The following is a 20,164-nucleotide window of genomic DNA, read 5'->3' on the forward strand; positions in this document are numbered from 1 at the left end:
GGTTTAATGCTCCACGCTTATGATAAGTTATGAAAAGGGGGTTTCGGATTTCCATTGTGTGGACGTTACCCATCCTCCGGATTCGCTATCTTGGGATTTCATCGTTTCCTCCTTCTGTTCGTTGGATTTCCGCCTTAAGATTATTTCTGTTTGAGTATCATCAAGAACAGTCCAATGAGATACATGCGTGGTCTCTATGAAATTCCTACTCTGGTTCCATTGAATCTCGAAGCACTATTGTGCTTGCTCTGTGTGCAGTTGAAGAGCAATTTAAAAACCATGATAAGAAAAATAAAACTTGTCCGATTATAAACTGGCGTGGACACAATCTCTTAAATGTTTACCATGAGAAAAAACACAGCCTACTGGATCAAATTATATAGGTGTGTGTGTGTGAGGCTATTAAAATTACTGGCAGCCTACGATAAATAAGGTGTCAACTACCATCCGTTCTCAAGTAATGAATGACCATGTGCGAGTTTCATTCTTGAGAAACGTTCAATTTCATCCGATTGTGTCACGACTTAAATTTATCGCTTCATCAAGAAGTTTTCTTAAACAAAACAAAATTTATCTGATAAACCAATGTTTCCTCAACCTGAGGTAGGGCGGAATATTCTGGAGGTGAAGGGGGTCACTGTTAAAAATCAAATAAGCGAGCCATGATGGGTGGCTATAGGGCCAGAGTGCTGTGGAAAATGTTCAGATGTGAAGAAATTGGCTTTCAAGTAAATACAGTGGAAAAAAGTTTGACTACTTTCAGAATCCAACAGAACTGCTCATAGAACCAGGGTCATCTTAACGCATAGGACCTTCCGGACATGACCCGGGAGGGGGGGGGCCCATATCAATAGAGGAATTACATAATCAGATCTGGTGCTATGATTTTTGAGTTTAAGTGTGTAAATATGCAACCTATTGGCTGCTATTGCTGCTTCCAGCTAATGGAACTTTCAGAAAATTCTACGGGCTCTATAACAGAACTTCACCTTAGTCCCCATGATGTTGAGACAAAACAGCATAGAACATCTATAAGACAACTTTAGCCGAAGGTTTCAGAGATTAACCTCATTTTTAAAAAATTTAATTCATTATAAATTTACTTCAAAAACGAACTCGATAAGCAGAAATGATCTCGCTCCTAAATGACGGTGGGAGCATTAAGTGAGAGGAGACACGAGAAGAGAAAAAAATGGTGTGAAAAAGTGGAAGGGCCACGGGCGGAAAAGGGTCAAGAAACACTGTTATAAACTAATGAAATGTGCAATATCAATCAATTGCAATATGCTTCATTGTCTGACGTTGTTTCATTTATGTGAAAAAAAAATTGCTTTCCATTAAAATCGGAGTGAATTTTAAATAAAATGGGGTATCGGGAACGAGTACTTATTTTAGTGAATGAAATGGACAATTTAATCCAAGAAGTTGAAAATTTAACCCTCTCTGGATCACCCCCAATAAAAACGTGTTTAAATCTTTTTTTTTTGCAAAAATGGATGCAAATTAGTGCTGTTAGCGTATTTCTAACATCAACACAACAATTTAATTAAAGTGGATTTTTTTAATTACCTAAAATAGTTAATTAAGGTTGAAATATAGTTTTCCTTGATTTTAATCTTATCTATAAACAGATAAAATCTTATTTAGCAAAGGTATAATTGTTACTTTGAACTTCATTTCCAATTCCTTCGATTTGGCGAGATTTTATGAATCTCTGAACACGTAAAATTTCAGCAGCCTTCAAAAAACGGCACCAACAAGAAATCAGCTTTTTCTAGATAAAAAAGAATTGCACTTGTATCAATACAAAATACGGTTACATATTCAGTATATGACTGTGGGCCGTATTCACCGACATGGTTTAAACTGTAGTCACAATTTTTTGATAAGAGATCAATATAGATCATTTAAAAACCTGAATTTAACCAATCCGTGTCGATCTCTTATCAAAAAATTGTGACTACAGTTTAAACCATGTCGGTGAATACGGCCCTAAAAGACATACTTTCTAAAATACCAAAAAATTAAGAAAAGAAATTATTATAATGGGTTTTTTCACCGTGAATCTAAAAAAAAGTAAAAGTATTATTTCCATGTTACCTCTCTTTCAGAATTTTCAAGTAAAATGACAAGTACATTTTTTTTTCGTTTTATTTGCAAACTTTCAAGTGTGCGAATGTGATTTATTGAAACGTACAGATGGTAGTAGGTTTGTTTCTCGTCTGAACAAAAAACGAACTCGGTTAAAAAAGCCTCGACATCAATGAAAGGATGCCGGAGAGCGACGATGCAAGTGAGAGAGTAAGATTCAAAAAGTGGTGGAAACGTAGACTCGAGCCCCACCATCACACGAAAGTATGTATGTATGTACTGTAGTGCCAACTCACTCCCACGACCAGCCCAGAATCCAAGGTACATACAATGTTATTACCTTGTGTGTGCCGGCGAAAGTGGAGTGAGGAGTGAGTGAAATTAATGGCGCGTGGTGGCTGGCACGGCGGGAGCCATCCGACCAGTATCGCTGGCGACCAGGCGCGGGCCCGGCCTTCCAGATTACGATGATGAATGCTCCCCCTGGCTCCCGCGTATCTCAATTTTTGAGGGAGAAAATTCCGAAAGCCCCTATCGCGAACACAACCACGGTCAGTTCACGCTCTCACACTTACATAAGCAATTCTCTTTCTCACTCCATGTTCATGCGCTCCGACCAGATTTTATAGAGACATGCGAATGCTCTCAGAAAAAAAAAAAAAAAAAAAAACAGGACCGACATATCCAACAGTGGGGACGCGATCAAAAACTCGAAATATTCACATACAATAAATGGGGAAAATTGGGGGCTAATGGTAAGCGAATTTTAGTTTTTGATTTTTTTTCAAACTGAAATAAGCAAATTTGAATTATTTTGTGTTATTGACAAATACATATATATACCTCCATTACAACGAGTGCGGTTTATAACGAAAATCTCGATATTACGAGCAATTCGCAAGTGATTATCTCTTTGACAACATTAAAGATACAAAGAATATTCGCTTATAGCGAGTTATTTATGAATGAAAATCGGAACACATTCACTGCAATGACAACGGAGATTCTCGAAAAAAAACCGTTTTCCTTTCCCTTTGTTTTTAAGAATTATACATAAAACGGACTAGAAAAAAAAAGTGTCATTTTTTCAATGTCTTCGCTCTATGCATAGGTGTTTAAAAACGGGGCATGTCATTACCACCCCATAGGTAAGACCATGTGTTGTATCTGGTTATTTATTATAGGGGTGGAAAAACACGTCATTTACCTGTAGGTGTTGGTTGGGCAGGTGGGACACGACCTCTGGTTTTGACAATGTTATTTCCCTTGAAAAATCCTCCCACCTAACCTCTTTCTTGGAATCTTCCAAAACTGGACACAGGGCAAATAGGCCTTAATCATTTTTTCTGCTTTAAATGTTATTGGGAATTTTTATAGTGCAACGAATATTGAAGTTGCACAAACTGCTGCATTCCATAAAGTGCAAAGTTGCGTTATACAATCAATATTGTGTATGCATAAGCAGTTAACTCTAGATGCATATAGTTAGTTCAAAAATAGTTCAAAATAAATGTAAAAAGGTAAATTTATCTACAGTGTCAGTCCCATTTATAGCATTTTTTTAAAAAACCGTCATGAAAAACGCTGTAAGCGGGAAAATGCTTTAAACAGGAAATCTCGATGAGTACTAAGAGCTTGGAGCACGGAAATAAGGCGTACGAAATGGGAACGTGATAAATAGGATCCACTGTAGTTTTTTTTTTTCATCATTTATGTTTCTACAGTGCAAAAAACTTAAATTCGTTTATAACGAGAAGTTTGTTAAAACGCTATTTTTCTATCTGATTATGAACTGCTGTTATAACGCACTTTATATACTGTATGTTACACGATAAAAGTATTCGAAACAAAGTGCGGTGATGATCACTGCATGACCTGAGCTCGGGTCTAATGCGACAAGAAAAATAAACCCAAAAAAACTGGATACCGTAAACTCGGGTAACTTTAGAGAACGGGCATTATTTTCATATTTGAAATTATATGGCTGACTGAGTTTTCGTGCTATCATCACGTTCTTGATCAAGAAGTGTTCACAACAATTAGCAAAATGCACTGAGGTGCTTAAATGTATCATAGAGTAATGCTTCTGATTGTTTGGCGTCTTGTTTCTTCTATTTAGTGATTAGGCAACCATAACTTTGTGAAACCTCTTAAAATTTTGATTAGTCAAAATCGTACGTCGAACGAAAACACAAATATCGGTAATTATTCAATTCATGGTTTTCTGATGATTAATTTGCTGTTTGAATTATTTCTCTATGTCGATCAGGTAATTTTTACGTAATAAAATATTACCCCTGTCAAATGTAATATGTTTACATTAGGACATAGCTCTCCATATTTCGGTAGTTTAGAACAATTTTTTCTGACCTTTGCATTCGAAGTTAGTTGTATGTGGAAGGCAGGAAAATATTGGAAGTGGCTGAACGAAGAGGACAAATTTTGGTATCTTGCTACGAATTTGATAAAGGAAATTTCTATACCAAAAAAAATTAAATGTGTTTTATTTCTAGTCATAATGAAGAAGCAGATTTAATTTAATCTTAATATTTGTATAATTTTCAGTTATTTCTGTGTTTCTCAATAAAATGTTGTAAAAAAGTGAAGAATTTTCAATCTTTTACAACTTCTCATCCCCTGTATTCAGGGCCGGACATAGGCAGGTGCGAATGGTGCAGTCGCACTGGGCCGCTAAATTTTAGGGGCCGCAAAATGAACTAGAAATACTTTGCCTACATTGAGAAAAATACTTTGATTACATTGAGTTACATTTTGACTTCTTATTAAAGCAATATCTTAAGATTCTGTCCAAGACGGGGGACCCTCGAAATCTAGGATTTTGACAACTCCCTCCCGAACCCAGAGACTGCATCTCATAAGTTCGTGCCCTGGGCAAATACTAGTTTTGGGCGGCTATTGTAGTTTTCTTTGAGGCAGAAGCGTGGGGAGAGATTTGCCTGTAATGCACAAAGCAGTCAATTTCTGCGTCCTGTAAATTTGTGGGCACGTGCCCCATTTGCTCAGGGCGTTAGACAAGAAAGAGCGCTGAATTCTCACTTTAATGACGTTCTGTATTTAAAACTACTCGGGGGGGGGCAAAATGCATGCTTGTCACAGCTGAAAGAGTATTTAGTTGTAACTCTGGGCAGATAATCCCCGCTGGATCCCGTGGTAATTTTTTCCCCGCTGCCGGTAAAAGTCGTGATTAACCAAGCGGTATCTTATGAAGTACTAGCAAAAATTATGCTGCCAAAAATGGAAAGAGGAAAAATGTTTGCATATAAATGATTCTTTCCAACTAATAGAAAGTTTGAACACAATTTTTCATTATAACTTTCATTGCATGAAAATAAACGAATTTTTCCCCCTCTAAAAGACGCATATTTTTTAGGGGTCGGCTTAAACAATACTTCTCAATTTATTGCAGTTTTGGTGGTCCTGGAGTAGTGGGGTCGGTTTATATACGAGTATATACGATATTTCTTTTTTTTATTCATTTTCATTTCATTTTTACATAATTGTTGAAAGCTGTATAAAAATAAAATTTATAGTTCCTTAAACTTCAAGAGCACAAAAAAGGACTACCGGAAGAAAACTGAAAATAAATTGTTTTTAAGAAACAATCTAAAAAAATGCAATTTTTTTTGTATAAAATCTCCTATAAAATCTCTACAGTCTAATATTGGGGAAACAATCCGACAAGAATAGGTTACTGATATGGTTTTCGGAGAAAAAACAAAGGCTTGTCCTAAAGTTACCCTGGAATGCGAAGTAACTTTAGGACAACAGAATTATATCTCTCCCTATTTATTTTATAAATAATTTTAAATAATCGGGTAGGTAAGCAAGCTCAGGGTTGCGGCTATATTTTCCCCAGAAATCATGTTCACACTCTCAGTAAGAATACCATATTCAAAATTGTGTTATTCTTGTCCTAAAGTTGCCCCTGTTTACGGTATACAGGTTGTCCCAAATTATTTGCGCAGCGGATATCTCTGTAACCGTTGACTTTCAATGCATACTAAACGGAAAAACCGTTTTCGTTTTAACTGTTTTTTTCTCAAATTTCCTCCGTTTTTCGAATTCGAGAATATCTCAATGAATATTACACTTAGAAAAGTGGAATTTTTTTGTTGGCCTCAGAAGAGAAAGAGAAACAACTTTCTAATTGGGTTTTTGAGAATACGCGGACTGTATAAAAAGTTAATTTCTTTATTTTTTCATGTATTCGATCCCTCAAACAAATTTTGAGATTTTGACTAACTGCATATCATTTGAAAACTTTTTGCAATTGAAAGTGTGTTTTGAATGTCAACGGTTACAGAGATATCCGCTGTGCAAAACATTTGGGACAGCCTAGATCAGTGTTTTTCAACCACCGGGCACTGGCATCAGTCAAACCGAGACACGAGTGATTCATCGTTTAATTTTTCCCCATTGATTTCCCATTAGTTATGCTTTTGACCGGGCCTTCCACTAGAAAAAAATACTCAACGGGGCCGCGAGCTTCCAAAGGTTGAGAACCACTTGCCTACATAGGCCTACAGTAATCCCAGATATACTTTTCTCTTAGTTATAAGATAACTTTCTGGACTCCGGGTGAAATATATAGCATAATAATGCTATTTACTTATACACCTCTCTCACTTATGCGTCTTGTTTCCTTGCACCGGCGCATATATAAGTGTTTGCACACTATGAAATATAATTGTCTTTGGTCAGTCACATAAGCATACTGAACCATACTGAATGCAGCTTTGCAGCTTTTTGCTTTAAAACAAAACTTCTTGCGAATAGGTTTACAGTTATGTTTATTTGGGCATTATTTCAAATTTTGATTTTCTTATAGTTCGATTCCACTGACAAAATTATTTTGAGTTTCATCTACATTATTTTCAATGTAACCGTTATTTCAATTAAGTATACAATTAAACACATTCCAGTTGTATGTGTAGGCACATCACACATCCGTTATACAGGGTGTTCACTCTTATCGTTGTCCAATGGCTATTTCCTGAACCGTTGGTTTTAGAGACAACTTCCAATTAGCAAAAATGTTTCACACATGGTGTCACCCATCTTCTTAAATGCCGTTCAAATGAAAAAAAATATATCAATGAAAAGATACAAAACTTAAATTTTTATACGTCTTCCCCGTTCTCCTAACTCCCAAATAGAAAGTTGTTGCCCTGTCTCTCCTGAGGCCAACAAAAAAATTTCCATGATCAAAGTGGAATATTCTAAGGTATTTGAATTTATAAAAAAAGTGAAAAAAGGAGAAAGAACAGTATAAACCAGTGGTTCTCAAAGTTTTGTCCCTCGCGGTTCCCTTGCCTATTCATGGTTCATATGCGGCTCCCCAGACTAATTTAGTAGATAATGTGCATTCATAAAAAAACCACTTCAAATCGTAAACAAACACACGTCAATATTCCCAGCTTTTTCCCTCTGAAATTTTAATTCAAATATCTCAGCGAATACCACTTAGATACCTGGAGATTTTTTGTTGGTCTCAGGAGAGGAAGGGCAACAACTTTCTAATTGGGAACTAAAGGACAGGGGGCCCGTATAAAAATTCAAATTTTGTAGCTTTTTATTAATAATTTTTTCATTTGAACGGCATTTAGGATGACGAGCGACATCATTTGAAACATTTTTTCTAATTGAAAGTTGTCTCTTAAACCAACGGTTCACAAAATAGTCATTCCTGACATCCCGTATAGCCTAATTTGTAGAAAATTTGAAAGTTAATGCATCAAATATACAAGAAACACCATCTGTAAATCATTACATGCCCCCCCCCCCCCTAGTTTTTTCTTGTCCCATTAGTCTCCACAGGCTGAAAGTTTATATTTTTGAAATATAATGTTTATCACAGGAAAATTTAACAGATTTATGAAAAGTGTAATGTTTGAAGTATACAAATTTACAGTAGGCCTCTCCACCAATGTAAAGAAATTCAATAATTCAAAATCATTGAAATCATAAAACTTGCTTATCAGGGTGAAAAACTGATTTTCGCCTTTCTTTTTCTCAGGAACGGTCCCCTTCTTGTGATTAATGACAGCAGCATCATTGTGTCATTCAGAAATATTTGAATAAAAACAAAACAAATACTGAAATTCGGCCTTGTCCCATTAGCCTCTCCTTTTCCCCTAAACCAAAAAACTCGAACCCCTTTTTGCGTTCAACGCAATATGCAATTTAGTGTTTTGTGGGGTGAACGCATAAAATGATGAAAAATATGTCTTTTTTTTAAATTAAACGATAGTAAAAAAAACCTTGGTATTTTGAATGTCTGAGTGGAACAAAAACTACATCGCGACATTTTTGAAAAGTTGAAAATTGATTGAAAAATATGCGTGCGGGTGAAAATCGAGAGATTGTAATTTTTCAAGTGATGCTTTTTCAATTTCAATGGTGTCCCGTGAAAATGATTAAATATTAATAAGCAATATTTTGCAATTCATATACGTAAGCTGTAGGCTAGCGAGAAAAGGGATTTCGAATAAAATTAATGTCGACGTTCGTTATAACGAACCCTTGTTCCACGGAAAACGGATGTTATATTGGGAGGTCATTATATCAAACGTTCGAAAAAAAATTGTCTTAAGCAAATTCATATCTGGACGGAATTTAAAAAAATTCTATTAATTTTATTACAATGTAAGCAGTTGCAGTGAAAATGCATCAGGTTAGAAAATTGCAATTATTAATCACATGACGCACCATGTTCCGAACTTTCTAGTATCAAGGGCAAGCACAATTTGGGAAACCAAAAACCAGTGATTTTGGGCACTTCTTCGCAAAAAAGAGGTAGGGCAGATCTGAGCTCCGACGTAGTATTGGGTAGAAAGGTCTTTGAATGTCGTGTAAATTGTGAGGACATGTTTCAATCTAATAAGATATTTAAGGATTGTAGAAATATATATATATATGGCGAGCACATAATTATACTGTAAAAGACGCCACTGAATAGGCGGTAATAATGATTTATCTACTGCAGCGAGAGAAACATGTCACCATCGAAATGCGAAACTTTTCTTAAAAATCGGATAACGTTACTTCTCGCGAGCACCGCGGTGATCTCTGAAAGATGAAGAGTGCTCAAAGCTCGTGTTTGCTTTCGTACTCGCGAGTATTTGCTCAACGTCGCGAAAAAACACTCTGTACAAATTCCATTCAAGGATTATAATTATCCTGATTCCCGGCATACTTTTGTCAAACTTGCCGAAAGGGTGCTTTTAATGATGGACATTGCTCGCGACTGGAAAAATGTTGAAGATCTTAGATCTCTGCTTTACACAAATGCATTTCTTTTCATTTGCATAGTTCCTTTCTTTTGTAAAATTTATCTTTAAAAATACAGGACTGTGTTGTTGATTGGAGATCATAAATGAATCGAGCAGAATGCGTGAATATTGATAAGATTAATTCATTAGGGACCATCACAAGTTTAGACATTGAACAGGGAAAGGTCCTATAATCGTCGTTGGTTCAGTTTGGCGTTGGTCTCTGGCATGGATGGTGTTTGCTCCGCTGCTCTCGGGCTTCTCGCATCCGTCGGGTCCCGTTGAGATAAGAGAGCGAATCTCTTTCGTTGGTCGCCTCCATTAAAGCGATTCGAGGTGGATGAGGGGAATCGAGCTGCTAAAACGACGGAGATGTGTGTATGTGCATGTCCCGAGTGATCCGGATACGGCTCCAAGGATTACTGAGAAAGCAGCTGCGGAAGAGATAATAGCCTTATAACGGCGTTACGATCCTCTCGGGATTTCGATAAGGAATCGCTACAACCCCAGCACGCCCACCCGCACATTCGGGGGAAAGCAGCTAATTGAAAGGCTCTTTTCTAGGCCTATCCTCGTAACCTTCCCCAACCCCGTTTAGTGTGTGTGACCCAATGCTCAGTAAACCACCTACCATCCGTCCTCGCGAGCCCAAGCGGATTTGTATCCTTGTGACGTACCAACGAGGAAGGGCCATTATTCCGCATTAGTCTACAGATTTACTCGTGGCAAGTCTATTTGTACAATCTTGGGTTGCCCGCAATCACACGTTCGTGGGAGGATGTAGCTGTAAAGAAGCGAGAGTATTTTTATATTGCTGGACGGACGCGATGATGTAAAATATTAGCTTTATTACAGCGAGCAAATTTTATGAGTCATGTCTCGGCTATATGAGAATAAACAGCCGAGAATTTTTTTCTTTCCGCGGTGCCATCGTATCGTTACTAAACAATTGTGGTTGAGGGTTTGCGCAAAATAATGGCTAAATTTTGCAGCGAAACGCGCTACTCGGAAGGGGACGTGGGAAGACGAGCTACAGCTCCCGATCCTTCTACTATCCACCCTAAGAACTTAATCACAGCAGAAGCAGCAGCGAGGAGATAATTTGCGTCTGCATTACGCTTAGTGGAGAATTTCTTTTCTTGAGTCCGATGCCTTGTTTGTGCGGCAGACGGTGCTATTCACATGGTCACCGAGCATGCAATCGCCTACTTAGCGCGGCTAATTAAACTTGTTGAGAACCACCTCACCTTTCTTCCCTCCCTCGAATATATATTCGAAGTAATTGCTCCACGCACTTTGCCAGCAAACCACACAATTAAAACATTAAAACGAGCGCGCGATTTCTACTTGCCCTTTCATTTTTGAAACATTCTCAAGAACCAAATAAAAGTTAAGAAAGGACAGGTATGAAAAGTAACGTTGAGTAGCGTAACCATTTCTCACTGAGAGTATGGCAGTGAAAAACAATCCTCTGCTGAAAGCTTCTGTGCAAGTTGCGCTTCAAAACCTAGTCGTTTTTCACTTGTGACTATTCTGAAGAGTCTGTTTCAAAGTAACGTTGCGATTTTTTTTCAACCTGTTTTCTGGATTCTGACTTGAAGTAAAAATCGTCTTTTGGGATTCTTGTGAGTCGCTCACTCCTTTCAACAAAGCTGTTATTCTTGTATTTATGCCATTTATTAAAATGGGGAAACAAACAGCTGCAGCAGTGCTAAATAATTACACACATCTCTAACTTCTATAATATTTTTCCTTTTCAACAAATGTTTTTTTTTTTTTGAATCGAATCACGTTTTTTAAAAGCATATCTTCAAATATAGGTTTTGAGCAGGCCATGTTCAAAACTAATAAAAAATTATACCAATACAATAATGAAAGGATGACGTCATTCTCCGCTATCCATACAAGTTTTTTAACAATTGGCTGTTGCGAAGATTAATTATTTTTTTGGAAAGAGAAAATTAAGCTTGGCCCGAGTCAGGTCTGGCCGTCCCTTGTACGGTCCCTTTCAGTGTACACGAGCTCTAAGGAAAGATTGAGAGATTCGTTGCTTTTATAATCTAGGGCTTTCAGCCGGAAAGTGGAAGGACGTGGGTTCGATTCCCCGCAAAGGCAGTTGAATTTTCTCTCTTTCCAAAAATTCATCTTCGCAACAGCCAGTTGTTAAAAACATTGTATCAATACAATAATACAAGGATGACGTCACTCTCCGCTACCATACGAAGGTTTTTAACAACTGGCTGTTGCGAAGATATATTTCGGAAAGAGAGAAAATTCAACTGCCCCTGCGGGGAATCGAGCTTGGCTTGAGTCTGGTCCGGCCGTCCATGTACGGTCCCTTTCAGTGTGCACGAGCTCCAAGGGAAGATTGAGAGATTCTGTGCCTCTGTAGTCTAGTGGTCTAGGGCGTTCACCCGGGAAGTGAAAGGACGTGGGTTCGATTCCCCGCAGGGGCAGTTGAATTTTCTCTCTTTCCGAAATATATCTTCGCAACAGCCAGTTGTTAAAAACCTTCGCAATACAATAATGCTTATTCTTTTGAAAAGATCATCCATCATCAATAATCAAGTCATATATTGCTTATTTTTATGTCGGAACAGCCTAGAGTTCGAATGATCATTTATTCCACTCAATCAAAAAACCGTTTACGAATCGACGAATTCATGCATATTGCGTATGTTTGAAAAAATCATGTGCATATCTAATGTATATTTTATTGACGTGTGTTTAGTGCTGTAAAATGTTTTGAAAATATACAGTGAGTATAGTATAATCCGGCCATGCGCTAGTCCGGTCCATCCTTTCCGGCGTTTTAAGGCTGACTCGTGTGGAAGAGAACATAATATTGCCTGTCGACGGCCCGACTTTGATATGGGAGGGGGATGGGACTGCGATTGAGGTCAGAGATGTTTCTTTAGTCAATGAAAAAATGTTTACATTTTTTGGAAGCCCTACTCAATTGTCCCACTTGCTCACATGCAGGAATCTGACCTGCACGTGCTTATACATAGAAGTTTACATTATTCAGCTGTTACATTATTCAACTGCCTTCCAGTAATAAGGTAATTTGACTAATCCGATATAACTATGGTCTGATATATACGGGATTAGTGAGTCTACTATTTTTTAAAAAAATAATATGTCCGCCGAGAGAAACTTGAAGGGAGGAAATCCGTTTCTCAAGTACAAGAATCGATTAAGTGGCTTGTGCCACACCATGCACCAATGGCCTTCGCTGCCGAAAAGCGAAAGATCGTTTACTCGTTAAACACTGCGACGATTATATCAGCGCAAGAAGTACGTAACGTGATGAAATGCAACAGCATCCAAGTCTCGTATGGTGTTAGAACATCCTACAATAGCTCGTTCATGACACGATCATCCATCGTTACGACATCGGCGTTTTAATCCGAAACCGAGGGCAAAAGCAACAAAATGTAGTTCGAGCGTAGCAAGAAGAAAAGAATCACGAAAGAAATGTTTTACGAAGGGGGGGGGGGGGAAAGAGCATCGCGGCTCATTTTTTGATAAGCCCTAGAAACAACTCACTTAGCCCAACACTATCGGATCCTGCCTACCTACGCTACCCCGTCTGATAAAAGATGGAGTGATACCGCTGGGAGGTCTTCAGATCCACAACGACGGAGACACGGGCCGCTTTCGGGGCCGAGGTGGTACCTACCTGACGTGCTCCGCATACCAATTAAGACCACCCAAGTTGTGACTCGACCGCGGTGGCAGAGCCTCTCGCTCGCGATCAACCAATCTTACGTTGTTTTTTTGTTTTGTTTTTCTCTTTCTCCGACGGCGCTCAATATAATAAAATAATACAAGCATGCCACGTTTATATTTTACCTCAATTTTCCACTATAGGCTCTACCAATTAAGTGAACGAGTATTCGCGACACAAATTCTCGCCCCCTTAAAAAGGAATTTTGAACGACTGGTCACATTCCGTCCCCTGAATTCAACGGGAGTAAAATATTCCACCGTAACAACCTGAAAACAAAGGAACGAAATTTCAGTAGCACCCCGCACGTTATTATGCAATCTTTTTTCCTCGCGAAAATTTTCATTCTCTTGAAAATATAGTTGGAGGGAGGATTTAAAAAAATAAAATAATAAAAAAATCTCTTCACCACCCTTTACGTACGTACGCGTTGGAAGAAAACGTGCAGGCAGCAGCGTTGCGCTCTGGTGTCTCCTCTCGGTGTGTGGTCCTTGCTACGAGCGATAATTGAAACCTTCATGCTCGAAAGCTCTTGTGCAACCTCCTCCTCAACCCAGAAAGGATCATCACCCGTAAAAAGCTTGTTTCACCTTTTTCCTATCTCTCTCTTATTATATAATATTTTTTTTTCTTTCCTACGTCAGTCGTTTCTCGATAGAGCCAGGCAGAAATGTTTTTTAACAACATCTCGAACTTCTTTTGTCGATGAAAATGAACTTTTTCAAGCTAGTACTTGCTGCTGCTGCTTTACGGAAGAAAGAGTAAAAAGAAATCGCAAAATACAAAAGAAGAAAGTGAACTACAACAGCATGTAAGAGTGAGAAAGGTTGTGTATCTCGCACATGTACACTCATACCTACATTGGCAGTTTGTTTGGCGACGCTCTCTCTCTCTCTCTCGCTTAATGACACGGTGAACATTTTGTGGTCCTTAATAGTCTGCAAGATGCTTCGTTGATTCAGTCGAAAGTGGTTTTCCGTCTCTTGTGCGTTTTACCTTATTAGAAAGCTTTCTTTATATCACCTTACTGGAGAAGCAATCAACGACAGCGAATTTTTTGCTCCCCTTCACCGTTTCACAATAACTCTTTTCTATCCTAACCCTTCTACACGGTTTGGAAAATATAACAAATATACATATAAGAGAAGAAAATAAATACTTTCACGTATTTTATTTTTACGAAGTTTAAGCGTCATCACATATAGATGGGGAAAAAATTTCAAACACTTACGTAAAAGATTTGTTTCCCTTTTACAAACTTGTTTTCTTTCCATTTCGCATTTAAGGGGTATCACGACCCCTAAAGTCGATTTTGCAAAAAAATGACTTTAAAAAATATTTCATTCAATTGCAAATTAAATGCAAAAATTTCGTAAAAAAAATATATACGTTTGAAAAATCTAACATTTATATATTAACTTTTTTTTTTAAAAATACTTCCCATTGTACTTCCATATAATGAAAAAAAATACTTCCAAACACTTCCCATACTAAAAATGCTGAATCGTAGGTTCATTTTACTGACACATTTCGAATAAACATTTCTGCAAAATTTCAGAATTTTGGCGCAGTAGGCATTTTTTCTTACCTTACGGATGAGCTCAAACTACAATCTGAGAAAATCGCATTCAAAGTGTGATTTCTTGTATATATTAACACTGTAATCCATTACTTTCTTTTATTTTGAAAGAACAAATTAGCCAATTCACACGAAATTTTTTGCACTTGATTCACAATTGAATTAAAATCATCTTTTTTTCTTCAGGAGGTCGTGACACCCCTTAAAAGAAATTCTAAATATTCCAGAAGACAATTTCAAAAAATACTTGAGATAAGAGAATATATATGAATATATTATATATATCATCCTATATATTTTTTATTTATTATTATTTATATGACGTGAATCGTTTGACATTCATTGTATAAAGACGCATGACACATAAACCGATGCATTAAATCTCAGTAGGTTTCTATTTCTTTGCCAATAAAAAAAGATAAAACAAAGATTAGTGGAGAGATCTGATTCATTTTGCGATTATACGATTACCTTTTTTATTGCGTGTAATTATGAATATCCATAAAATCCGAAATCGCTGGGTATATCTCTAACTATCATATCGACGGTAATCGTGTCTGTCAGATATATCTATTTTGTTTAGGTCTACAAAAAACGGATCGAAGCTGATTCTGCAATCAAGCTGATGAATTACGATTTAAAATTTGATAAAATGAGTTTGCATCGATCAAAATTCTACGTTCAAAGCAAATGTTACGACGAGTCATTTCTTCGGAATTAATAATTGAGTTATCAATCAAGTTATATATAAAGATCACTTCTTACGTATCGTTCGTTCATCGAATGATCGCGCACAGATCGTTTGCCATCGCTTAACGTAGAAATAATGGAATTGGAATAAAATAGCATCGCTTGATTTCGTGATCGACACAAAGCCACTTTTCTGTCTTCATGGAATTTTTTTTCGAGGGCCTCCTTCCATCTTTGTTAGATTGAGTATTTTCAAATCTTGAAGACCAATCAGCACAGCGATAACTGTTGATGGCAGGACCCTCGCCTCCTTTTTAGACAATCTTAGAGCCGGGGAGGTCTGTGCGAGTGAGTGTGACCTCGCCCATTGACGGTCAGGCAGCAGTGTTATTAATGGATGCCGAGGCGAGATTTGTTCACACGAGAACAAACAGTGAAGGAAAGGAGTTTTTTTTTTTTTGAAATAGGCACTCCCGAATCCTAAGGCCGGATCGTGATCCAATAATGAGGCGCGAGCTCGGACGGGATAATTAGATCGTGCGCTCGCAACTGCCCGTCCGATCCACAAAGCTATTAATTACTTCTAGTTAAAAAGCCGCAGCGGAAAGGATCTAGCGAACTCGAAATTCCCGATAGCAGCACGCAGGTGTACTTAAACGAAGCTTTTCAACCTCGATTTCAATTAAGATCGGGACAAAATAATTAACACCAAGAGCGTGAAAGCGAACTCGTGAAAAAAAAAAGAGTGTTTTCACAAACATCTCTTATTCCTCCTCTGAGATGCATCGTGGCTATCAGTGGGCGTATGTACGGTCTATAAAACAAAAAAATTCTGGCGGACTTTTGATACGCCTTTCATTATGATATCCATTTGCTATTGTTACCATTTAAAGAGAACGTACATTATGCATAGCTATCTAAATAAACTTATCTGAAAATAAGCCACAAATCTTACGATTTTGAAATTAAAATTCACAAAAGGGCCATATAAACGTGGATTCAAGCAATTCATAAAATTTCAGTCAACACTGATACTATTGCGAATTTTGTGAAACTATTATGTAGAAATAATCATTGATTTAGATATTCGATGCATCACAGACATTAGAATCAAAACTAACTTTTCTATGATTTCATCCAAAAATAAAATAAACTATTGCATTTCCTGCATATTTTGTGTTAAGCGCTGTTTGTACTTAATTCCCCTTGCCGCATTTTACTGACGAACCGTTGATCCTAAAGGCATACTTCCGATTAGAAAAAATACCCAAATAACGCGTAGAACTCAGATGCGTCATTAATGTTGCAAAGAATTGTATAATTATCAATTTTATACAGGAACCCTGTCCTCAAAAACTCAATTAGAAAGTTGTTGTCCTGTTATCTCTCCTGAGGCCAACAAAAAAAATCCATGTTTCTATAAGTGCAATATTCGCAGATATTTTTTAATTCTAAAATCTGAGGAAAGTTGGGAAAAAAACAGCATAAACTAACAGACAAAGCTTCTTTCCCTGATTTATTCAGAAATATCTCCGCAAATATTGCACTTAGAAATGTGGAACTTTTTTGTTGGCCGCAGACAAAGGGCAGCAACTTTCTAATTGGCTTTTTGAGAACATGGTGTCCGTATAAAAAGTTAATTTTTAATTATAATAACTATATAGCCATTGCAACATGAATGACGTGTCTGAGTTTTAGGCGTTATTTGGATAATTGTTCTAACTGGAAGTATACCTCTAGAATCAACAGTTCACCAGTAAAATACGGCAAGGGGAATTAAGTAATCACCCTGTCTCATTTGTTATTTCTAAAATTATATGTGATATAATCCCTTTTTTATGAAGATTTTCTTCAAATCTTTGTTATATACAGCCTCTTCCCCATTTTTACTGTTTACTAGAACCATTCAGCCTAATTGTAATATCACCAACTAAAAGACACTAAAAATAAGTTCTTTCTTTAAAACTGTAACTAGAGAGATAGTCAGAGATTTCGAATTAAACTACTGAAGAATGAAACACGACAAATTAACTTGCTTATAAGAACAAAGTAATCAAATATATTTTCCATTTGCAAGTTTTATATAAAATTTATGAACTCACGAGAAAAGAAGTTGCTCCTTTATCACCACTATTTCGTTGGTTCATTTTCTGGGTTCCAAGATTGGGTATAAATAGCAGTTTTTAAGATCGTTAAAAAAGTTTATATTATATATATATATATATATACGTATGTTACTGCTGTTTAAAGTAGCTGTGACATTGTGTGGGTGTCGCCAGTTTTTACTGGAGTAGAAGCTCCTGTACAAAAGAAGCATCACGGGAGGTCTTCTCATTTTTTAAACTGGCAACTCGTCTAATTACTGGGTGTTTCCGAAAAAGATTGGACACGAGGCAGAACACATGAATCAGCTATCGAAGCAGTGAATGAACGCAGTACACTTGACAAATCTTTATTTTGTACTATTGGAAACGCCTTGCATATGATACTCAATTCTTCATCCGTTACTTTAATTAGACGAGAATTCTAAAGTAACTTATTTCTTTCCTTTGGCTCGGTTGCAAACTGCACTATTCTAAAGTTACGTCCTTTATTCTGACAAGAGTGCTCTTTACAAAATAGTATATAAAGAGTAGAAGCCGAAAAATGTAAAATAATACCTAAGGTGCTCGTTTCCCGATTAAGTTCCATTATACTTTTTTTTTTATAAAAAGCGTTGTGTGTGTACCCACTCCAAATAAGATTAAAAAGCTATTTCCAGAGAAAAATGTAATTTGAAGAAAAACTGATTAATGTCGCCTTGATATCTTTTACGAAAGATGATTATAAAAGTGAAAGACTCTCGGAGTAATTTAAGGTAGTTTTAACACGCTATATAAAAGCGGAACAAGAAAATGAGGGTAACACGTCTGAGCCCAACCGAATACCAAATGCATCTGAGATTCTCAGTTGGTGTGAGGGGATGGATCACTTGTGTGTGCGAGATAGTGTTTATACTGTTATTGAAATAATATGCTAATATTATGAAAGTTCCTTTCTTCTTACCGGGAATGTTCTCAAACAGTCTATCATCATGGTGACGTTAGTTCTGCAATCGCTCTTTCACCGTAATAATTTGTCTATTTTGCATATAAAACTTATTTCTCTTCTTTTCCTGTATCGCGGTACGAGGGAAAAATGCTCTCTCCCTCTTTCCGCTAATTCTCCAACATCCACATTCTTTCAGATGTTCTCACACATCCTCTCTGCGGTGTAAGCTTTTGATTTCACCTCTTGCAATCGACACCCTTGGCACACCATTTATTTTGTACTGTTAGTGGCAATAAGACTGATATCATCGAACCTTGTTTCACACACACAAAAGAAGGGTAAAAATATACAAAAGACTGATGAGCATTTTTAAATTTTTTTTGAGAATGACAAGGGATATAACTTGTTAAATGATAAGGTTTATAGTTAAGGTGCTGGACATAGCAGCACCTTTGCCAGTCATTTGTCCCCGTGTATCAGGTGCAAACCTAATCATCATGTATTCTTTATCAGGTCCACGCAGAATCAGATCCAAACGAACCAGAGAAAACGGAAGCAGCACTTCTGCTGGCCAGGAGTGCAATGAAGACGACAGCTTAAGTGAGAACCACATTTCATGTACTAATCTTGAAACAAAAACGAGGTTGGTTCTACTGATATAGCTCTTTTGAACAAGCCGTTCCTCGCACAAGAAAACTAAGTTTGGCTAATCGAGAAAAAAATGTCAATTCGGAGTTCTTACTACTTTTATCAATTGCACTCGTGTTGGTGCTTCATGATATTAAGGAGAAGTGAGCGGATTTTTCTCGTGTGAATACTGTTTGTTCTTTTGTAGCCGTATACCAGAATCATGTTCGTGGTGTTGCACATAATGTTTATTATATTTCATGTTATTTGTCTTTGAATTATGTGTGTGTGTGTGTTTTTTTTCATGAAAAATTTATATGCAGGAGAAACTTCGAAATCAATTTTGCAACTGAATATGGTTGCTTGGTTGAAGAAATGAAGAATTGCATTGTGCAGTCGTTACATTTTCATTATAACAACTTTTTCTTGAATAAAACTTAAATTCGGTTATAATTGCAGCTTAAAAAATATGTATAACTTTGAGGCGCTTTCGAAACTTAACGTCGAGTAAAATTAGTGTTTCATTGATGGTTTGTCATTGCGAATCAAAATATGTTATCAGTTCAAAGAAACGCAATTGAAGAAAAACACTTAACGGAATGAAAATTTATTTGGTTCATAAATGTTTCATATAGAAAGGTTGTTATGAAAGATATACGTGCACACGCTGACGCATATAATTTATTTCCTCGATTATTCTGTCATCTCTAGCACAAAAATTATCTTAAAGATCAAAAATACAGTATATTTTGATAGTTTTGGAAAGTATTTGCTAATAAAAAGAAATTTTTCTCATAGGAACACGAAGACAGAAAATTTAATTTCTGTAACACTTTTCAAGTCATCCATTTCCATATTTTATTTGTGTAGGCTACTCAAGGAATAAACATAATAATTGTTCAACTTTTCTCATACCTCAAAAAATGATTTTAATTCGATTTTATTTAATCATTGTTGAGTTCCGTTTAATTTTAAGAATTAATTTTCTTATCAATGGTTATCTCGCACATTCTAATGACCATCCATAAGTTTCTCTCGATAAGTGAAAATTAGTATTCCAGTCGATGAAATGTTCTTGAAGTTTGTTTCATAGGTAAATCTCAAAAAACTGTTTTGTTCATTTTT

The 20,164-nt window shown here is 36.7% G+C and overlaps 1 protein-coding gene and 1 non-coding gene across 4 annotated transcripts in view; both read left to right on the plus strand.

Moving 5' to 3' along the window:
• Nucleotides 1-20,164, plus strand: part of LOC149080227 (homeobox protein engrailed-1-B-like) — a 74,595-nt gene that overhangs the window by 35,284 nt on the left and 19,147 nt on the right. The window contains exon 2 of one of the 3 annotated variants that reach the window (XR_016193553.1): nt 18,926-19,013. The exons of 1 other annotated variant lie outside the window; for it this stretch is intronic. Coding sequence is in view for 1 of the 2 variants with exons in the window: in XM_089239291.1 (XP_089095417.1) it covers nt 18,926-19,012 (87 nt within the window). In the remaining variant the exon portion in view is untranslated. Of the gene's footprint in view, nt 1-18,925; nt 19,014-20,164 lie in introns of those variants that run through there. One more of the 3 variants, XM_089239291.1, reaches the window with a different exon arrangement.
• Nucleotides 11,766-11,839, plus strand: TRNAP-GGG (transfer RNA proline (anticodon GGG)). The gene has a single exon. It is a non-coding gene; the product is annotated as a tRNA-Pro (tRNA).

The sequence above is a fragment of the Pholcus phalangioides genome, unplaced genomic scaffold (assembly GCF_987345545.1).
Source record: "Pholcus phalangioides strain wild (caught in Gottingen) unplaced genomic scaffold, Ppha-v1.0 ptg000011l_1, whole genome shotgun sequence".
NCBI classification, from domain to species: domain Eukaryota; kingdom Metazoa; phylum Arthropoda; class Arachnida; order Araneae; family Pholcidae; genus Pholcus; species Pholcus phalangioides.